General features: G+C 40.9%; 1 protein-coding gene across 1 annotated transcript; it reads left to right on the top strand.

Annotated features, from left to right (window-relative positions):
* Window positions 1–18,175: 18,175 nt before the first annotated feature.
* On the top strand, window positions 18,176–19,132 carry LOC101680432 (olfactory receptor 51L1). Its single transcript, XM_004768208.2, has one exon. The coding sequence runs from the start codon at window positions 18,185–18,187 to the stop codon at window positions 19,130–19,132; it is 948 nt and encodes a 315-aa protein (XP_004768265.1). The 5' UTR covers window positions 18,176–18,184.

Genomic DNA, 19,132 nt, shown 5'->3' with positions numbered 1-19,132 from the left:
GGATGTAGCCAACATGGCTATAAAGGCTCCATGATCAATGTTAGGTACATGAGTTCAGGCAGGGGGAGAAACAAGCATTTGCCATGTAGCCTGCCATAAAAGGGTTATTGTTTTCCTGCCTTGGTGCCTAGCCTTCCCAGTGCCCCCTGTTACAGACCTTAAAGGACTGGACTTTATTAAGATGGGTGTGACAATTAGACCATGTTGTCACATTATGACTACTGTGGGCTATTCTTCCACTATGTGATACATCCATAGATATAGAGTTACCTCATGGCACAGAAATGAATATATTAATATTACATATTAAATCATTTTTCACTTTCTTCAGGCTCAAAGGTTTTTTTCTTCTGATTTTAGAAGTAATGAAACCATTTCTGGGCCCTTAAAAGTACTGTGCTAATGATGCCTCGTGAATAATTCACTGCAGTGCTTCCCTCCCCCACTCTTAGCCTTCTGGAAGGGCATAGGATGAACACTCAGGGTTGGCATCTCTGAGTCTGGCAGGTGGTAAGCAATCAGGAGAAATCATTTAAATGGAACTTAATAAATATGTCCTTCCTGTGGATGGAGAAACCTCTCAAACTGTCCACTCCACACTTTCAAATTCCTCAAGAAACTGTGAATTTGTTCCAGACTTTTTAGGCATCCAAAATAACTGAAACTGGTGTTAATTGTGTACTTTGTAAATACTCAGGGACTGGGTAAAATTTCCTGCTCATACCTAGCCCAGAAAAATATGCTATATCATATGCCTCTGAGTGCCCAGCCAACTCCACAATAAAATAAAGGCATAAGTATGTAATTTTATATAAATTGTAAAAATGAATCATGAGTTTCTATCAAGTACTATCATAAGAACTGTGGTGTAGGCCTAGTTATGATAGGATAAGTACTGCCCTTAAAGTACTAGAGTTCAAACATAGATACAGATATAGCTCAACTATAATATAAGGTGCACTCCCCCCCACACACACCCAGGAGCTGAAATTCAGTATCAGATGGTAAGAAATTTAATGGAGACAGGGAGTAGCTCATAAATAAGCTCTAAAAAATTATTTTAATGGAATAGAATGAATAAATACAAATAAACTGGGTATGCAGAAATGACCAAATTTTATGTCATGGGAGTCATAGATTCTGTCCTGACTGAGAACACCTCAATCCTCAATCAGTCAGAAAGACAAGACACCAACTTCTCTGGGCAAGTGCCACCTAATACCTTATGGCCTTTGTTCTTGGGCCTCTCCATCCTGACACTGGATGCCTTATTTTGGGAGAATATTTAACAGGCTATCCAGGTCAGTTTTATTTTATTGTCTCCTTGTGACAGGAAAATGAGGGATAATTTTCATCCTTCAACTGAGAACAGGAGTTTTAGGAAGGTCAGATACCCAAAGCCCCATCCTTCCCAGAACCTTAAATGAGGCTCTGCCCCAGGTTGCTGGTGGTTCATGCCTGCCCTTATTCTCTCTTATTACTTATCCCTTCCTTGTCTTTCACTCAGGAATATTTCCATCAAATTTTCCAGACCAAGAAAGAGTCACCACTCTTCACCCAGACGGAAAAGATACAGTGCCTACCACCATTTCATCTGAATGAGACAGATCTACAGAATGAGCAGATGTTGACTGTGCCACACGAGTGCCACTGTGGAGTAACTGATAGTGCTAATGACTCTGCTTTCTCAGGAAGTTCTAAAGGGAAGACACACACTCTGACCTACATATGTTTGTTGTTAAGGCCGGTAGTGATAGGTGCCTCCAGGAGGCACTTCTACTGACTTCTACTTAGTTAAATCTTTTTTTTTTTTTTTAATGTGTTGTGGTGGTGTTGTTGGTGGTGGGGTGTCTATAGCAGAGGATTTTGATGTATTTTTGCTCCCTGGCTAGGCTACTCTCTCTATGGGGGCATCCAAAGCATATTAGAGACATCGGAAGCCAAGCAATACTAATCTATATAGAAAGCTGCACATTTTTCAACTGAGTCCACATTGTTTATATTTCATAATTATTTTGTAGGGCTATGATTTCCAGACTTTAGTTTACATAAGAAGGTGGGGAATCTGATAAAATTCTCAGAAATCTAACAAATGTCTAAATTCTTAGGAATTTAATTAAATTCTTTGGGAATTTAATTTACAGATGAGCAAAATGAGGCCTCCAAATATTAAGTGATTTGCCCCAAAGTAGACTTGCTCTTTTTTACACATAAGATAATTCCCATACTTCTGAGTTATTCCACCTAAATATTTCTTCTTTCAGGATTATCAATTATCCAAGAGATATAAGCCAATCCACGGTGAAAGATATTAAGCAAGATGTATTTTCCATCTGGAGCAATGCGATCCCCTTGATTTTCCAAGTGAAAAATCAAGATGCAGACACCAAGGTTTCTTTCTGGGACTTAGGTAAGAAACTGACATGGGAGGGAGGGCATGTTGTCCCATGTAAAGGGCAAATGGTTTCAATCCATAAACAAAAACCCAGTCCACCAGTCTAGCTTTTGAAAAAAAATCAGACAAAGCTAATGGAAATTGATAAATCTGTAACACAGAGAAGACATCTTCAGTCTAATGTAGCAGGAGATTAGGGGAGAAGATGCACTGTGTAGTGAACAGAGTGCAGGATGGTGACTATACATTTGCCTGTCAAAAGGCAGTTGTGTAGCCCTTAAATCTGTTCAAATGCTATTCAAAGTTAATCTAACCTGTCACGGCTGGTGCGACAAATCGACCAGGAAAACGTAAGGGTAAGAGGATGGTGAAAAGAAATTAAGAAACAAAGAGATGGGGACAGGAGGGACACTGAGGAGTATGTCCAACAGTGCTGATTTTATTACACATCTTACAACCACTTATAAGGCACAATAGGAGGAGTATCAGTACCTAGTCAGATGACCACAAGTTTCTATAACAAGTTTACATTAACTACAAGCAAACCTCGTGATGCCAGGTAGTCTCAGCTAAAGCCATTAGCAAGACAATCAACCAGGAGTGGGTTATGGGAGGTACAGGAACAACAAGGACCAACTAAGAACTCATGACCCTGACCACATTGTTCCCTTCTGTAGGGAGAGTGTGTGGGAAGTCACCTAGGTGAGCGCACAACACATAGCACAGACCCTATTCTCTATGTTACTCAACTTTCCTGTCGGGAGCCAGTACAGGAGGCCTACTCTAAGAGCTGTAAGGGACTGAATATGATTGGCTGTTCATTTAGCTCCACTCACGCGGGAGGTGCATGAGCACTGCATTCTGATTGGTTAACACTGCCTGCATAAAAATGCATGCGCCGAGGGTAAAGGGGGAGAAAGAAAAAAGCGATTAAAGAAGAAGGTTCGCTGCTATGTGAGTCTCCGAGTTGTTCTTGCGGGCTGAGAGCGACAAGTGGTGCCGAAACCCGGGATTCTCATCCTGAGAGACGCACAGAGTCAGCGACGATCAGGTAAGGAGTGCACCTATTTCTGTCTAGTGAGCGACAGGGAAAGTTCCTAGGATAAGGACGAGAGTAAAGCTTTCCAGGATGGGAAACGAGATGGCTGCATATAAAATGTTGGGGCCGCTAACTGACATTCTTAAAGCAAATGGGACCCCTTTGAAAAATAAGAAGGCTCGCTTATTTCTAAAAGAAGTGGGTCAAACCGCTCCGTGGTTCTTAGAGGAGGGATTGCTTACTATTCCCCAGTGGGAATATCTAGGGGAGGACCTCAGGCGCGACCCGCGTGCTACGCCGGGAACTCTCGCTGTTTGGTCCTTAGTGAAGGTCTGCTTACAATCGTCCCGCGAACCCATACGCAAGGCGGTTCTACAGAGAGGAGAGATCATAGAACAGGTAAAAGAGGAGTCTTGCAAAGGATCCTGGAGAGATTCCAGTTCCGAAAGTGAAAGCTCAGAAGAAAGCTCGGACGAGGAAAACGCCCGTCCGGGTGATAAAAGTGACGGGAGGCGGTCCCTCCGATGATCAGAGAGTGGAAGAAATGAAAAGAGAACTTGAAAAAAAGGAGGAGGAACTAAAAAAGGCCATGGCGCAGCTCAAAATGCAGGGGGAAGTTATGGCGCAGCTGAAATTAAAAGTGAAAGAAGGAACTATGGCGCAGTTACAAACAAAGGAAGTGGTAGATAACTTAGATCTTATGCCCACGCGCCCATCCCCAACAGCACCACCTTACGAGGGGCCTCCTCCATATAAACCTTGCTGCACCAAGGCCTGCTATTGTGCGAGCTGCACCGCACAGAATTGGAGAGAAGTATTAGGGCCAGAAAAAGGGTTTTTCCCCGTCATGGAAGATCAACATCAGCAAAGATATCATCAGCCCCTAGACTTTAAACTCATAAAGCAGCTGAAGGAAGCAGTTATATCCTATGGGCCTCAGGTTGCTTTTACGGTTTCTTTGGTTGAAATGCTAGGTAGCCTTTACCTCACTCCTGAAGACTGGAGTAACTTGGCGAGAGCAGTTTTATCTGGTGGGCAATATATAGAATGGAAGATTCAGAATCAGGACAATTGCCAGGACACGGCGTGAAGAAATGCAGCAGCAGGTAACCCACAGTGGAACCTAGACATGTTAACAGGTGCGGGACAATATTTTGGGTCACAGGCACAAAGTAATTATCCGCCAGGGGTATATCACCAGATAGCAACCGCAGCTTTGAGGGCATGGAAGACGTTAAGGGGTGCTGGAGATTTGCAAGGACAGTTATCCAAAGTGCAACAAGGGCCGAATGAGATTTTGTGGACATGTTGATGCAAACAGCTGGTAGGATGTTTGGGGACGTAGACCAGGCTATGCCCCTAGTTAAACAATTGGCTTTTGAAAATGCCAATAAATGGTGCCGAGAAGCCATTAGACCCTGGAAAGCGAAAGACTTGTCAGCGTATATCAAGGTCTGCAGGGATATCACAGGACCTCTAGTTCAGGGCCAGGTCATGGCTGCTGCTTTTGCACAAGTGTTGCAAGGTGCAAATGGGGCTAGGACCAAAGGGTGTTTCTTATGTGGGCAAGAAGGTCATATGAAAAAGGACTGCCCACAGCGCAACAGCCAGGCACGAGGAGGAAGACAGAGTCAACCAGTCCAATTTGTGAAGGCGGAAGAGGCGCATCCAAATAAAGGTTATGGAGGACCGAAACCACAGCTATGCCCCAGATGTAGAAAGGGGAATCACTGGGCTAGCGATTGCCGCTCAGTCACTGATATGGACGGAAATCAGCTGCCACCAAATAATTGGGGGAGTTCAAAAAACGGGAAGCAGGGCCTTTCCCCCCGGGGCCCGAACCAAATGTACGGGGCGGTCATGGCGCTGCCGCAGAAGGCGAGACAGATATTTCCCCCTATGGACCCAGAAGAGCCACCACAGGCTCAGCAGGACTTGACCTGTGTGCCACCACCCGAATGGTCTTAACCCCTGAAATGGGTGTGCAGGCGGTGCCCTCGGATTTCCATGGGAGCCCACCAAAGGGCACTGTGGGATTACTTCTGGGTAGAAGTTCCACCACTCTTAGAGGTCTCGTTATCCACCCAGGGGTTATTGACCCAGATTTTTCAAGGGAAGTAAAAATTTTAGTTTCCTCTCCAAGAGGCATCACCATTATCAACCCTGGGGATAGGATTGCTCAACTCCTAATCCTGCCCAGCCACCATGACAGATATAAGTCTACAGGAAGGTTGCGAGATGGAGGGCTTGGATCAACAGGAAATGATTTGATGTGTCTGACTATGGATATGAGCAACAGGCCCATGACAGTCTTAAAAATAAGAGGAAAATCCTTCTGGGGGCTGTTAGATACAGGGGCAGACAAAAGTATTATAAATTTAGCTGATTGGCCAAAACAATGGCCCCTTGTCAAGGCCAATCAAACATTAAGAGGACTAGGAATTGCTCACAGCCCAGATGTCAGCACAGCATCTTTAGATTGGGAAGATGATGAGGGTCATAAAGGAGTCTTTCAGCCATATGTTTGTTCTCTCCCTGTAACCCTTTGGGGATGAGATGTGTTAGAGCAAATGAATATAGTATTAACTACTGAGAATCATTATAGTGAAAATGCAAGAAACATGATGAAAGCCATGGGATATGTTCCAGGCCGAGGTCTCGGGCCCAAGGGACAAGGGACCCCTAACCCAACACCCATGGGAGGTCAGGGTTTTTCCCAGCAGCCACTGAGGCAATAAAAATAGATTGGAAGGAAAGTACTCTGCGGTGGGTGCCTCAGTGGCCGTTAACTACAGAAAAACTGAGGGCTGCTAGACAATTAGTTAGAGAGCAAGTTGAGACAGGGCATTTACGTGAATCAAGATCCCCATGGAACACCCCTATATTTGTGGTAAAGAAAAAGTCAGGCAAATGGAGATTATTACATGATCTGAGACAGATAAATGATCAGATGCAAATAATGGGGCCTGTTCAGCTAGGCCTCCCCGTTGTTACTGCCCTGCCCAGAGATTGGCCTTCTATTGTTATAGATATTAAAGATTGCTTTTTCTCTATCCCGATCCATCCGGACGACATGAAGAGGTTTGCTTTTACCTTGCCAGCTGTTAATCATTCTGAGCCTGACCAACGGTATGAATGGACAGTGCTCCCTCAGGGTATGGCTAATAGTCCCACTATGTGTCAGCTCTATGTGGGCAAGGCTCTTTTGCCAGTACGGAATAAGTTCTCAGATGTTTGCTGCTACCATTATATGGATGATATTCTAATCTGTCATAGCAATACATCGGTTCTCACCTCAGCATTCACCTTTCTGCAGCAACAGTTAGCGATGTGGGGGCTAATTGTTGCTCCTGAGAAAATACAAACAGCAAATTTAAAAGACTATCTGGGCCTACAACTCACTGACTCCACAGTAAAGCCTCAAAAGGTTCAAATTCGCAGAGATCATTTAAAGACCTTAAATGATTTCCAAAACTCCTAGGGGATATCAATTGGATTCGTCCCTATCTGAAACTGACAAATGCAGAATTAAAACCATTATTTGATATTTTGCCAGGAGACTCCAAATTAGACTCTCCACTGGCGTTCACGCCCGAGGCTATAAAGGCACTACAATTGGTTGAGGAAAGATTGGCTTTGACTACAGCAGATAGGTGCGATCTAGACAAACCAATTTATGCAGTTGTTGTACCATCCCCAGGTTCGCCCACAGGAGTACTATGGCAAGGTGGGCCTCTTCAGTGGGTGTATTTACATAATAGTCTTGCCCGAATCATCACCCCTTATCCCGTTGCTGTGGCAATAACGGCAGGCAAAGTTATCAAGACTGGCATACGAGTTCTCGGGAAGCTACCCGACTCATGCATAGTCCCCTATGACAAGAGCCAGCTATCCACCCTTGTGAACACTATAGATGAGTGGTCCATCCTGGTGACATCCTATCCCATACCGTTTGACAATCATTATCCATCACATCCATTGATTGAGTTCTGTAAAGATACACATCTTATCTGGCCAAAAATTTGCAAATCAGAGCCCTTGGCCAATGCCATCACTATATTCACTGATGCCAGTAAGAAAGGAACAGGCGTTTATGTGGTTGAGGGAAAAGTCATAACAGCGGTAGTACCAGGTGAATCAGCACAGCGAACAGAACTATTAATCATTATGCTGGTTCTACAAAGGTTTCACAATCAAAACATCAATATATATTCAGATAGTAAGTATGCAGTACAAGCCGTTAGGCACATAGAGACAGCAATTTTTTCAGCAAGCCAATCACCTATCGCCTCCCTACTAAAAAACCTCCAAGAAATGGTGCTGGCAAGGCCAGCCCCCTTTTATATTGGGCATGTAAGGGCTCATTCTGAGCTACCTGGACCAGTAGCATCTGGAAATAGAATAGCTGATAATAATGCAAGGTTTGAATTCTGTGGAGCAATAGAAGAAGCAAAAGATTATCACAGGAAATGGCATGTGAATTCATTAACGCTAAAAACAAGATTCAATATATCAAGAGCAGAGGCCCGTGACATTGTAAAAAGCTGTGGCAACTGTTGTGTTCATCTTCCGACGCCTTCCTTGGGTGTAAACCCTAAAGGCCTTATGCCCAACCATCTTTGGCAAATGGATGTAACTCATGTGCCCTCGTTTGGTCAACAACAATACTTACACCTTACCATCGATACTTGCTCCAGAATCATCATGGCTACCCCTTTAAGGGGTGAAAATGTAAAAAATGTAATGAGCCACTGCCTACGCAGCTTTGCGTGCTGGGGAATACCTAAAAGTCTAAAAACAGATAATGCCCCGGCCTATACCTCAAATACCTTTAAAAATGTTCTAGCATGCTATAATATCCAACACAGCACTGGCATACCATATGATCCCCTAGGTCAAGGAATTGTAGAACGAGCACACCTAACATGGAAAACTACCCTACAAAAAATAAAAAAAGGGGGAATAGGGGAGAGCTACTCAACACCTAATGACCTCACAAACCTTGTAAATTTTATTTTAAATTTTTTAACGCTAGATCAAGATGGTCTCTCTGCAGCAGAGCGACACTGGGGGCAACAAAAGCATATGCAAGCAATGGTAAAATGGAAAGTTATACTTACGGGCCTATGGAAAGGCCCAGACCCGGTGCTTCGATGGCACCGAGGATCTCTTTGTGTTTTCCCACAGGATGCGCCATCACCCATCTGGGTGCCAGAGAGGCTCACGAGATTGGTGGCCATGGAGCCCATGGATCCTGTGGATGACGTCATCTAGTCTCTCTTGTGAACCCCGACAACCTGCCGGTGCTGCTTTGACATACACGAGACTTTGGAATAACAGCAGCCATTATTGCAGCTATCGCAGCATCTGCCACCGCTGCTACTGCTGCTGCAGTAGCGTTGACAACGTCAGTACAGACAGCAGCTGCGCTCAACAACGTCACAGGAATGGTCGCTGAAGCATTGGCTACGCAAGAACAAATTAACGGACATTTGCATGCTGGGATCCTTATTGTAAATCAAAGGGTTGATCTTGTACAGGAACAACTTGATATCCTAGAGTCAATTGTGTCGATAGGATGCATACATAATATGGCCGGACTTTGTATCACCCCTATAGCTCATAACAACTTATCCTTAGCAGCTAACCTCTCTAGACAGTTAAGAAATATGCTTAATGGTACCTGGAACCGTCAATTTCAAAATTTAACTAGGCAATTACGAGCTCAAATTATATCCATAAATTCTACCAAAGTAACTATTGCACCTGTTAGTGAGTGGAAAAAAATGTTACAGCAATCTGTTTAGTTCCTCAAATAGTGGGCCAGACTTGGTGCCATGGCTGTTCTCTTAAACACAGCTAACGTACTAATGTTACGTTGGGTGTGTGGCCGTGTCCGTCACAATCAACGACAATAACACCTCATGGTTCAAGCCATGATGGCTCTTGAGGCTGGTACCTCCCCCCAGATATGGCTAAGAATGCTAGATCGGTAGTCAAAGACGGGTAAGACTGATCCCACACCATAGCAACCTAAGACAGGGGCTCTTCAACCAGGGAGAGTACCCGATGACGGGTAAGCATGTGTGCTGAGGATTGGCAACCTAAGACAGGCATGATCTCAGCCATTATAAATAAATAAAAAAGGGGGAAATGTCGGGAGCCAGTACAGGAGGCCTACTCTAAGAGCTGTAAGGGACTGAATATGATTGGCTGTTCATTTAGGTCCACTCACGCGGGAGGTGCATGAGCACTGCATTCTGATTGGTTAACACTGCCTGCATAAAAACGCATGCGCCGAGGGTAAAGGGGGAGAAAGAAAAAAGCGATTAAAGAAGAAGATTCACCGCTACGTGAGTCTCCGAGTCGTTCTTGCGGGCCGAGAGCGACACTTTCCCATCCTTAACCTTGTCAAGGTGTCTGGACTTTGAAGGAGACACAAGTCAGGGCCTGGTTTATAAAACACTGCAGTGTTGGAGCACCTGGGTGGCTCAGTGGGTTAAAGCCTCTGCCTTCGGCTCTGGTCATGATCCCGGGGACCTGGAATGAAGCCCCACATCAGGCTCTCTGCTCACCAGGGTGCCTGCTTCCCTTCCTCTCTCTCTGCCTGCCTCTCTGCCTGCTTGTTACCTCTGTCAAATAAATAAATAAAATCTTTAAAAAAACCCAAAAAACAAATAACAACACTGCAGTGTCTAAGTTTCCTTCCCCATTTTCCTTCCGTTTTGGGAAGTTTTTGTGTCTAACGTATAATCTTCACTCAATCTCTGCCATCTTTTCTTCTTTTACCACAGAAGATAAGACATGGCTAGATTTTTGGTGCCACCCCATTCTTCTGCATAGATGGTGCCTTAACCCTCTCACACCTCTCATGTTATCCAGTTGCATGGTACTCCAAGGCACTGAGGCTTACGAGGCTCATTCCTGCCCTTTCCCTGATCCCCCATTGTGACAATAACTTCTGTCATTGTCCACAGCCCATGGAGATTGTTGGACCTTTGATGGACCAGCTGGTGTCTTAGGTCATGCTTTTTCACCAAATTCTGGAGCTTCAGGAGTTATCCACTTTGACAGAGGAGAACAATGGTCAACTTCAGACAGAAGTAAAGACCTACCTGGTAGGAATGCTAGAACTCTCTGGCAGCACAGGTGTTGGTAATGATGGTCTTCACCTGGGCTTAGAATTCAGTGAAGAGAGTAAAGTGATGGACTTAGTGTCAGGGTGAGGTGGGAAGGTTTGGTTGAGGAACTGGGTCTCCTAAACTTGAGTGGGGGCAGTTGGGATCATTTCTGAACAAAGATGCTCCTATCATGAACACATTGTCACATTTTCTTTTCTCTGTTATGACTTTGTTTCCATTTATTGTTGCCTCAATTTTCTCCATGCTTCTCGTTCACTTCCAGTTTATCTGTCCATCTATTCTGCCATTCTGTTTCCCACTAGATTCCATCTCTCTCTGCTTGCCTTTATCTTGCTCTCTAATATTTTTTATTTCTTCCTTTTCTGTTCTTTTTTCCTCCCTTCTTTTTCTGCCTTCTTTATGCATAGTTAATATGTACACATTTGTCGGTACCTTTTCAGGATTTAGTTTGTTCCTTGTTGCTATTCATGAGCTTGGCCATTCTCAGGGCCTGCTGAACTTCAAGAGTCTGAACTCCATAATGTATCCCAGATATGTGAATTGGGACTCTACAACCTTCCATCTTGATGGTGATGATATCAAAATAATCCAGCAACCCTATGGTCTGTGCCTGCTGGAAGGGAGGATATCTGGACAGGAAATTCCACTTGGAGTTTACTGTCTTCTTCTGTCCTCATAAGGAGAAAGATGGTCATCTGAAATACCCCAATGTTAACACAGAAGAATCATTCAACCTGGGTTTTAGTGATTTCACTGGGAGATCAAAGAATTCAAGGCCTTAACATAGCATTGGGGACTGCTTAAACTAATCCCTAAAGAATGGATTCCATTTAAGACAGCTGAGTCAATACTTCTGGGTCCCCATAAAGATCGTTTTCAAGGGTAAAAATTTGTTCTTACAATTTGGTATATCTCAGCATTTCATATATTCTGGCACTGTGATCAAGGCAAGAGAGAAGAGTATATTAGAATGGAAAACTAACAGATATGGCCATAGAAGTCTCAAGTTAGCTGAAAAGGTAAGGAAAAAAAATAAGAATAGGAATAAGTCTTTCATATGTAATTACATGGGTAGCATTTGAGGAATGTTCTTTATGCTGTATTGAAGATTAAAGCTATAGAGACCAAGTGTTAGGATGGTGGCCTATCCACTTATTAGCTCTGAAAGTTTCAGTAAATATATTTAACCTCCTTATAACTCAATTTTTAAATTTCTTCAAATTTCTTTAATTTCTCTAAATTTATTTAAATAGACTTTAGATTTCTTGTTCTAAGAATGAAACTGACATGAGAGAGACTAAAGGAGAAAGAAAACAGATTAATTACATGCACATGGAGATGCAATGATAAAGTTGAGACTCAAAGAAATGACCAAAGTAGGTAGCTTTCGTGCTTTCTAGACAAAGTATCTACACTTTACATCCCAAATTCTCTTAATATTTACTTTTGAGAACCAAAATTCAGACAATTGACTTTTTGAAAGATCCCTGAAATTATCTGTGGTATGATTGGCAAGTGTAAAAGAGACAATGCATATAAAACCAACATCAGTAATGAAAAAAGGCAATATTTTGACACTCCTGAAGACATTGAAAAATCATAAAGATGTGTAATGAGTAATTTCTAGTTAATAAATATCAAAATACATACCTAAAATATACATTCTTAAACATAGCTTATAAAAACAAGTAAAAGGATAACTAGAAAATCCAAGTAGCCCTACAAATGCTTAAAAATATAATCTATAATTATATTTCTTCACAAGTATTTTCAAAACAGAAAAGAAGAAAATCTGAACAGTCTTTTAATTATTATCTATCAAAACTATACATAAAACTATCCCTGGATAGCCATTTAATAAAGACATCATGCCAACCATATGCAAAATATTCCAGTAGGAAAAAAATTTTCTTAGGTTATTTTCATGAAAACACGAAAGGTTATTTTCTGTAAAACATGACAAAAACATTATAAATAAGGAAAATTTCAGGGTACTCTCACTGATGAACTTAGATGTGAAGATCCTGAACAAAATATTAACAAATTAAACCTGCTAATAAATAAGGGGAGGTCAAGTAACATGTCTAAGTTGGGTTTGTTCCAGAAATGTAAGGGTGATATTTGAAAATCAATCAATATAATTAATCACCTTAATAGGATAATGAAGGAAAATCATATGAATCATAAAAATCACAAGTCTCAATGGACATAAAATAACTTTATGAAATTCAATATCTATTCTGGGTAAAATATTTAATCAAATAAACAAGAGAAAGTAACATGTTCTCTGATAAAAGTGTTACAAAAAAAAATCCTAGCAAACATACATTAATAAGGAAATGGTGAGCACCTTACGTGTGAGAGCAATAGAGGGAAAATAACATAACTTTCATCACTTCTGCTCAACACTATACCAGGGATCTTAACCAGTGCACTGAATCAATTGCAGTGTAAACCCTGACAGTTAGTTTCTCTTTTTTGTGATACAAGTACCTGACTTAAGCTTTGATTAAGCCTCCACTTTAAAGAGGCATTCATTTCAAAGATGACTATTTCAGGTAAACACTTTGCCAGCCACACAACTAGATAGAGAACAAGGTCAACTAAACCAATGCCCTCCCTCCCCACTCCCTCTGAGACTCCTTAGTTGACTGACCATTTGTGCCACGTGCTTTTTGTCTTCTCTCTAAATTCCAGCTCTTAAGTTTTGAATTCACCAATAAATTATCATATGATTTCACTCATATGTGAAATTAAAGAAACAAAACAGATGAACATAGGGGAAGGGAGGGAAAAAATAAGATGAAATCAGAGAGTGAGACAAACTATAAGAGATGCTTAACTCTATGAAATAAACTGAGGGCTGCTGGAGGGGAGGTGGGTGGGGGATGGGGTAACTGGGTGATGGGCATTAAGGAAGGCACTCGATATAATGAGCACCAGGTGTTATATGCAACTGATGAATCACTAAATTTTACCCCTGAAAATAATACTACACAATATGTTAATTAATTGAATTTAAATTTTAAGAAATCACCAATAAAGAGTGAGCCCAAGAAACTCTAGTCCAATAGAGAAGAACTCCGGGCCCCTGTGCAGAAGTGGGCTCTCTCCCCTCCCCCAACCTCTACCCCACACCTTGCTATGTTGCCCCAGGTGTTGCCATGTAATTTACTGGTCCTATAAGTAATAAACTTTTTATTTTTTCCCTCAAAGATAGCTAATAGTTCTTGCCAAAGGCATCTTGCAGTCATTATTTATATATATGTACATATATATATATAGAGAGAGAGAGAGAGAGAGCGAGAGAGAGACACACACATATATGTCAGAACCAAAGATTTAGAAAAAGATAATTTATAAGTGCTATTCATATTAGCATAAATTAGTATCAAATAGCTAGGAATAAATATAATGTAAGATATATAATAGTTCTTATTTGTGAAGCATAAAACAATACTGAGAAAAAATAAAGACCTCAATTAATTGAGGTCTGTGTTCTCAGATTGGAAGACCTGGTAACCTAAAACTTTCAATTCTCCCAAAATAGAGCTATGGATTTGATATATTCACAATGAAAGTCCCAATACAGATTTTAGTGGATGGAAATTGATAAGCTGTCTATAAAATTCATAAGGAAGTGCAAAGAGGTGGATTGTCAGGTATAAGCTTAAAAAAAAGAATGTATTAAGAAGTCATGTTCAGTACTAAGCACAGTGAAAGTAGTGAAGAACTAGATAATCGTTTTGCCTCTACAGAAGTTAGTGTGGAGACCTGAATCCTGTTGTTGCTTAATAAATGATTATTAGGTACATAACCCTATGAATATCCTGTTCAGTGAGAACTTGTAAGTACCTTGAAACAGAAGGGCTCTCTGCACTTAATTACCACAGTTCTATATGGATATCCCTAGTGAAGCTGAAGTTTCAATATCCCTCTGGGATGGAGTAGTTATTCTTCGATTCTCAAATGCTCATTCAAGGAGAGAAAACTGTTACATTTGAAAGTAAGGACAGGGAGTGGTGGAGAGAGAAGGAGGGAGCCATTTATACAATTTCCAGTATCATAATCATATGCTCTTGCAACAGCTGTGCTTAAAGGTTGTTTATATTAATTTCATCTCTGAGGACCCATCAGACTCTGACACCAACCCTACTTTTCTATCCTGGGAGAAACCAGGAGTATTTATAGAGAAGTAAAAGTATTCAAGCCTCACTGTTCATGGAATCAAAGGTTTTCAGGACCTGAGGTTCATGGATAATCATAATAGTAGCATCTGTAACCAGTACACAAGTGACTTTCAGATAGAGAAGGGAGTTCTTCTCAAGTGAGGGCTAAACTGAAACAGAACTAAAAGCAAAAAAACAAGAATACAGGGGCAATAAAAGGGCTGGAAAAAGATAGTTACACTTGTTGTTTCCTAAATTTGTGAAAGGACACAGATTTAGGTGAAATAAAATACAAGAAAATGGCAGCAAGGGGAAGATTAAGAAGGATAAAGATGTTTAGAAACTAAAGTGGCAGAGAGAGAGAAAGCCCCAGAGATAGAAACAGAAAGAGAATATGATTTTACCTCCAATGGAGGAAAGTTTAGGTAGAGAAAGACACAAGGAAACTGGATCCTTTGGGAAAATGGCTCCTGGTTATGTGATTAAGCATTCATACTGATGTGATAATCTTATAAAGTCAGGTAAGTATAATTTTTAAATTACAAATAAACAGCAGGTAGATTTTGGCACAATTTGTGTTATTATACAAAGGCCAAAGAGAGTAAAATCATTCAGACAATGCATAATTTATGCAGGAGGGGAAAGTGAGTGTCATTTTCTTTAGAACAGGTTTAAAAACAATATGAAGTGTATGACATATCATAATGTCTTTTTCCAACAATTTTAATATAGGCTAGTCAGTGGGAAGAAGGGATTTTTTGAGAACCACAGCAAGATCCCAGAGAGGCTGTGGTAAAATGGTGTCCTCACCCTCAGCGGCTCTCCCTTAATTGGAATAGGTGAGTGTGCGATGTGAGTCTTTTCATGCTCTGCCCTTGAAATGCCTTGAAATGAATCTCAGCCTCTTTTGACTATTTCTTTCTTACTTTACCATTACTAAGTTGTGTTAAAATAAGTCAAGAACCACAAAGAATCATTGTGAATGACATAGACACAGAGTCATAAAAAAATGAACAGAGAAAAGACAATCATAAAGGGACTGAGAAAGAATGAAAGATATGACAGCTACTTGGTGAGAGAGAAAGACAAGAAAGAGCACAAATGTCTGAGCTTTAAATCTATGCACAGGTCTGCAACTGAAGTTTTCTAAACCTTGCAATCTGAATTTAGAGGGCTCAGACCAGGGAGAAAACCATTTCTAAACACCAGTGATCCACTTTAGAATTAAAGAAAATGTGATTTATATCAAAGTTGAAAGAGAAAGCATAGAATGATTTCCTGGCATGGAGTAAACTACTTACCTTTTGTGGCCACAATACATTCTCTTTGTGTGGGTGTGTGGGTGTGTGGGTGTGTAAGTGTGTGGGTGTGTGTGTGCACACACATGCCCATGTATGCTGTATACTTCAATGTTAAAGTCTAGAGTGTTTTCATGAGTTGAGCTTTAGAACAGAAATTAGAAGAAATATTTCTGAGTGAGGAGGAAGAAAAAAGAAAGGCAGCTGGGGACTTTAGTAGATTTTGAAGACCAGAGAGAAAAATGTTACTTGGAGGTAAAGAAAAATAAATGCATGGAACTGATATTCTGCCTGGTAGATGCAGAATTGCTTAGCTGACTGCTTTCTCCAAGACAAGGGCCCCAGTGAATGTTCAGTTTGGGACCCTTAGGACTGGAGAAAAGGACCAGGGAGGTGTCTCACTCCTAGGTGATGGGATGCCTGGGCTTGGGGGAAAAAGGAGAAAATGGCAAGTCTGTCTTACTACATGGAAAAGATGGTTTGGTATTTCCTTCTGTTCTTCAGATTGTAGATTCTAAGCTGAAGAGTTCTTTGGAATTACAGATTATTCAGCCTGGAGAACTTTCAGTGTTAACACTATAAAAAAAATGCAGATAAGAATCTACCAAGGGGGGAAATTAAAAAAAAAAGAAGTTTTATGAGATAAAATAGAGACAATAAAATGTCAGTACTGGACAAATGAAACCAATGAACAATCTGGAGCTACATTTGGAAAGATCTTCACTTCAGGCCAGAGCTGAAATCTTTTAAGAGTTCAGACACTAAGTGTCTACAAGGTAGGATAAGGGAGATGCTGAGATGTTGCAGAAGAGATGTCTGACCTTAAGGGTTGGAGGAAGTAAGGGCACCTGGATGGCTCAGTTGGTGAAGCTTGCTCTCTCTCTTTCTTTCTATAATGAGAGAGAGAAAAAAAAAAGAGAAAAGATGGGGTAAGTGAAGAATTTTCTCAAGGACAGTCAACAGCATTAGACAGGGCTAAAATAAGGAAGCAGAGAACTGAAGGGACAGAGAATTCCACAGGGCTTAGCTGCTGTGACCAGTGTTATCAGCCTGGGGAATAGCAAGACCAGCATCAGCAGAGGTGATCACAGTGAAGACTGATGGGAGGAAGTAAGGCCAGACATTAGAATTCTATTTTGAAAAAGGAAAAAAAAATTGATGGTTTCTAAGAGGTATTGATGGTGGATGCTAAAGGTGACATCTCTGGGATTGCTCTGGGTTCATGGAGGTACATGAACTGGGTCATAAAATTGGAAAAACATTTAATATTTAAGTTGAATGTTTAAAAAAATAGGATTATAGGCATCATTTTGAAAGAAAAATGCAGGAGAAGATCAATAGAAATGAAGCAGATATTATCCACTATTACTAACAGATGTTTAATTTAAATATATTGTTTTAATTTTATTTTGTGGGAAGTGATATAGGAAGAGTTTTAATAGTTACATTGTAACCTTATGATATATTGATCATAATAAATACTTATCCTGCAACTGAGAGGAGTTTAGATGAAGGAAGAATTGCTATATAAAACAGCAAAAAATATGCAAGTGTGCTAGGATTATGAACTTTACTCTTTTTCGTGTCTCCATTTTATATAATGTGACATTTATTTTTTATTATTAAAATATTAAATATTCTCAATCTTTAAAATATTATAAAGTATTAAATAAAACTAAATATGAAGGGAAATTATTTTACTCCTTGGGAACAGTTCAGTTGTTATGAATTAAGAGACTGTGTAGAAGCAACAAAAGATAACTCAAGAACATCATTGACAGGAAACTTAATGCAAATTCATAAACATTTACTCTGTCTTTTCTATAGTTTTATTATTATAATGTTTGATAAAAATGTCTTTATCTACTCTTCTACTGCTTTAATTTTTAGTGTCCTCAGTGCAAATTCATCAGATTTATTGTCAGAGATGACCAGATTGTATGGTACACACTTTTTGCTCTGGAATTTGGTGCTCTACTGGGAACTGATTCTCATGTAAGAACCTTTAGAAGTACATCCTTCCTATCTCTGTGAGGTTAGAGGAAAGATACACTGTATCCTGATTGCACTGTTCATGTTCACACGGGATAATTTTGAAGGAAAAAAGAGAAAACATTCTTTACTGTTTGCCAAAGGTCACCATGGTGGTCTGGAGTAACAATAACACTATAGAGCCCATATTTATTCTGAGGGGATTTCCTGGATTGGAGTATGTCCATTCTTGGTTCTCAATCCCATTCTGTTTTGTGTACTTGGTAGCATTTATTGGTAATGTCACCATCCTCTCTGTCATTTGGATAGAGTCCTCACTCCACCAACCCATGTATTACTTCCTTTCCATCTTAGCACTGACTGACCTAGGTATGTCCATGTCCACACTTCCCACCATGTTTGCTGTGTTATGGCTGGATGCTCGGGAGATCCAGGAAAGTGCTTGCTATGCTCAGCTCTTCTTCATCCACACATTCACATTCCTGGAGTCCTCGGTGCTATTGGCCATGGCCTTCGACCGTTTTGTTGCTATCTGTCGTCCACTGCACTACACCACAATCCTTAACAACAGTGTAATAGGCAAGATTGGTTTGGCCTGCTTGCTAAGAAGCATGGGTGTTGTACTTCCTACACCTTTGCTCCTGAGACGTTATCACTACTGCCATGTCAATGTCCTTTCACATGCCTTTTGTTTGCACCAAGATGTTCTGAAATTATCCTGTTCAGATGCCAGAATCAGCAGTGTCTATGGACTATGCGTAGTTATCACCACACTGGGCGTGGATTCAGTCTTCATACTTCTTTCTTATGTTCTGATTCTGAATGCTGTTTTGGGCATCGCATCTCATGAAGAGCGGCATAAGGCCCTCAACACATGTGTGTCCCATATCTGCGTGGTGCTCATTTTCTTTGTGCCAGTTATTGGGGTGTCAATGGTCCATCGCTTTGGGAAACATCTGTCTTCCATAGTTCACCTTATCATGGCTGATATTTACCTGCTTTTCCCCCCAGTACTTAACCCTATTGTCTACAGTGTCAGGACAAAGCAGATTCGTCTAAGAATTCTTCGCAAGTTTGGACTAGGGAGGAGGTTTTAA

Source organism: Mustela putorius, unplaced genomic scaffold, assembly GCF_011764305.1.
Source record: "Mustela putorius furo isolate JIRA1106 unplaced genomic scaffold, ASM1176430v1.1 tig00003987_pilon_pilon_pilon, whole genome shotgun sequence".
Taxonomy (NCBI): domain Eukaryota; kingdom Metazoa; phylum Chordata; class Mammalia; order Carnivora; family Mustelidae; genus Mustela; species Mustela putorius.
Note: the sequence above shows the minus strand (reverse complement) of the source record. Positions and strands in the feature narration are given on the sequence as shown.

Coding starts and splice junctions, on each gene's coding strand:
- LOC101680432 (XM_004768208.2), top strand. CDS start 18,185: ATGGTGGTCTGGAGTAACAATAACACTATAGAGCCCATATTTATTCTG.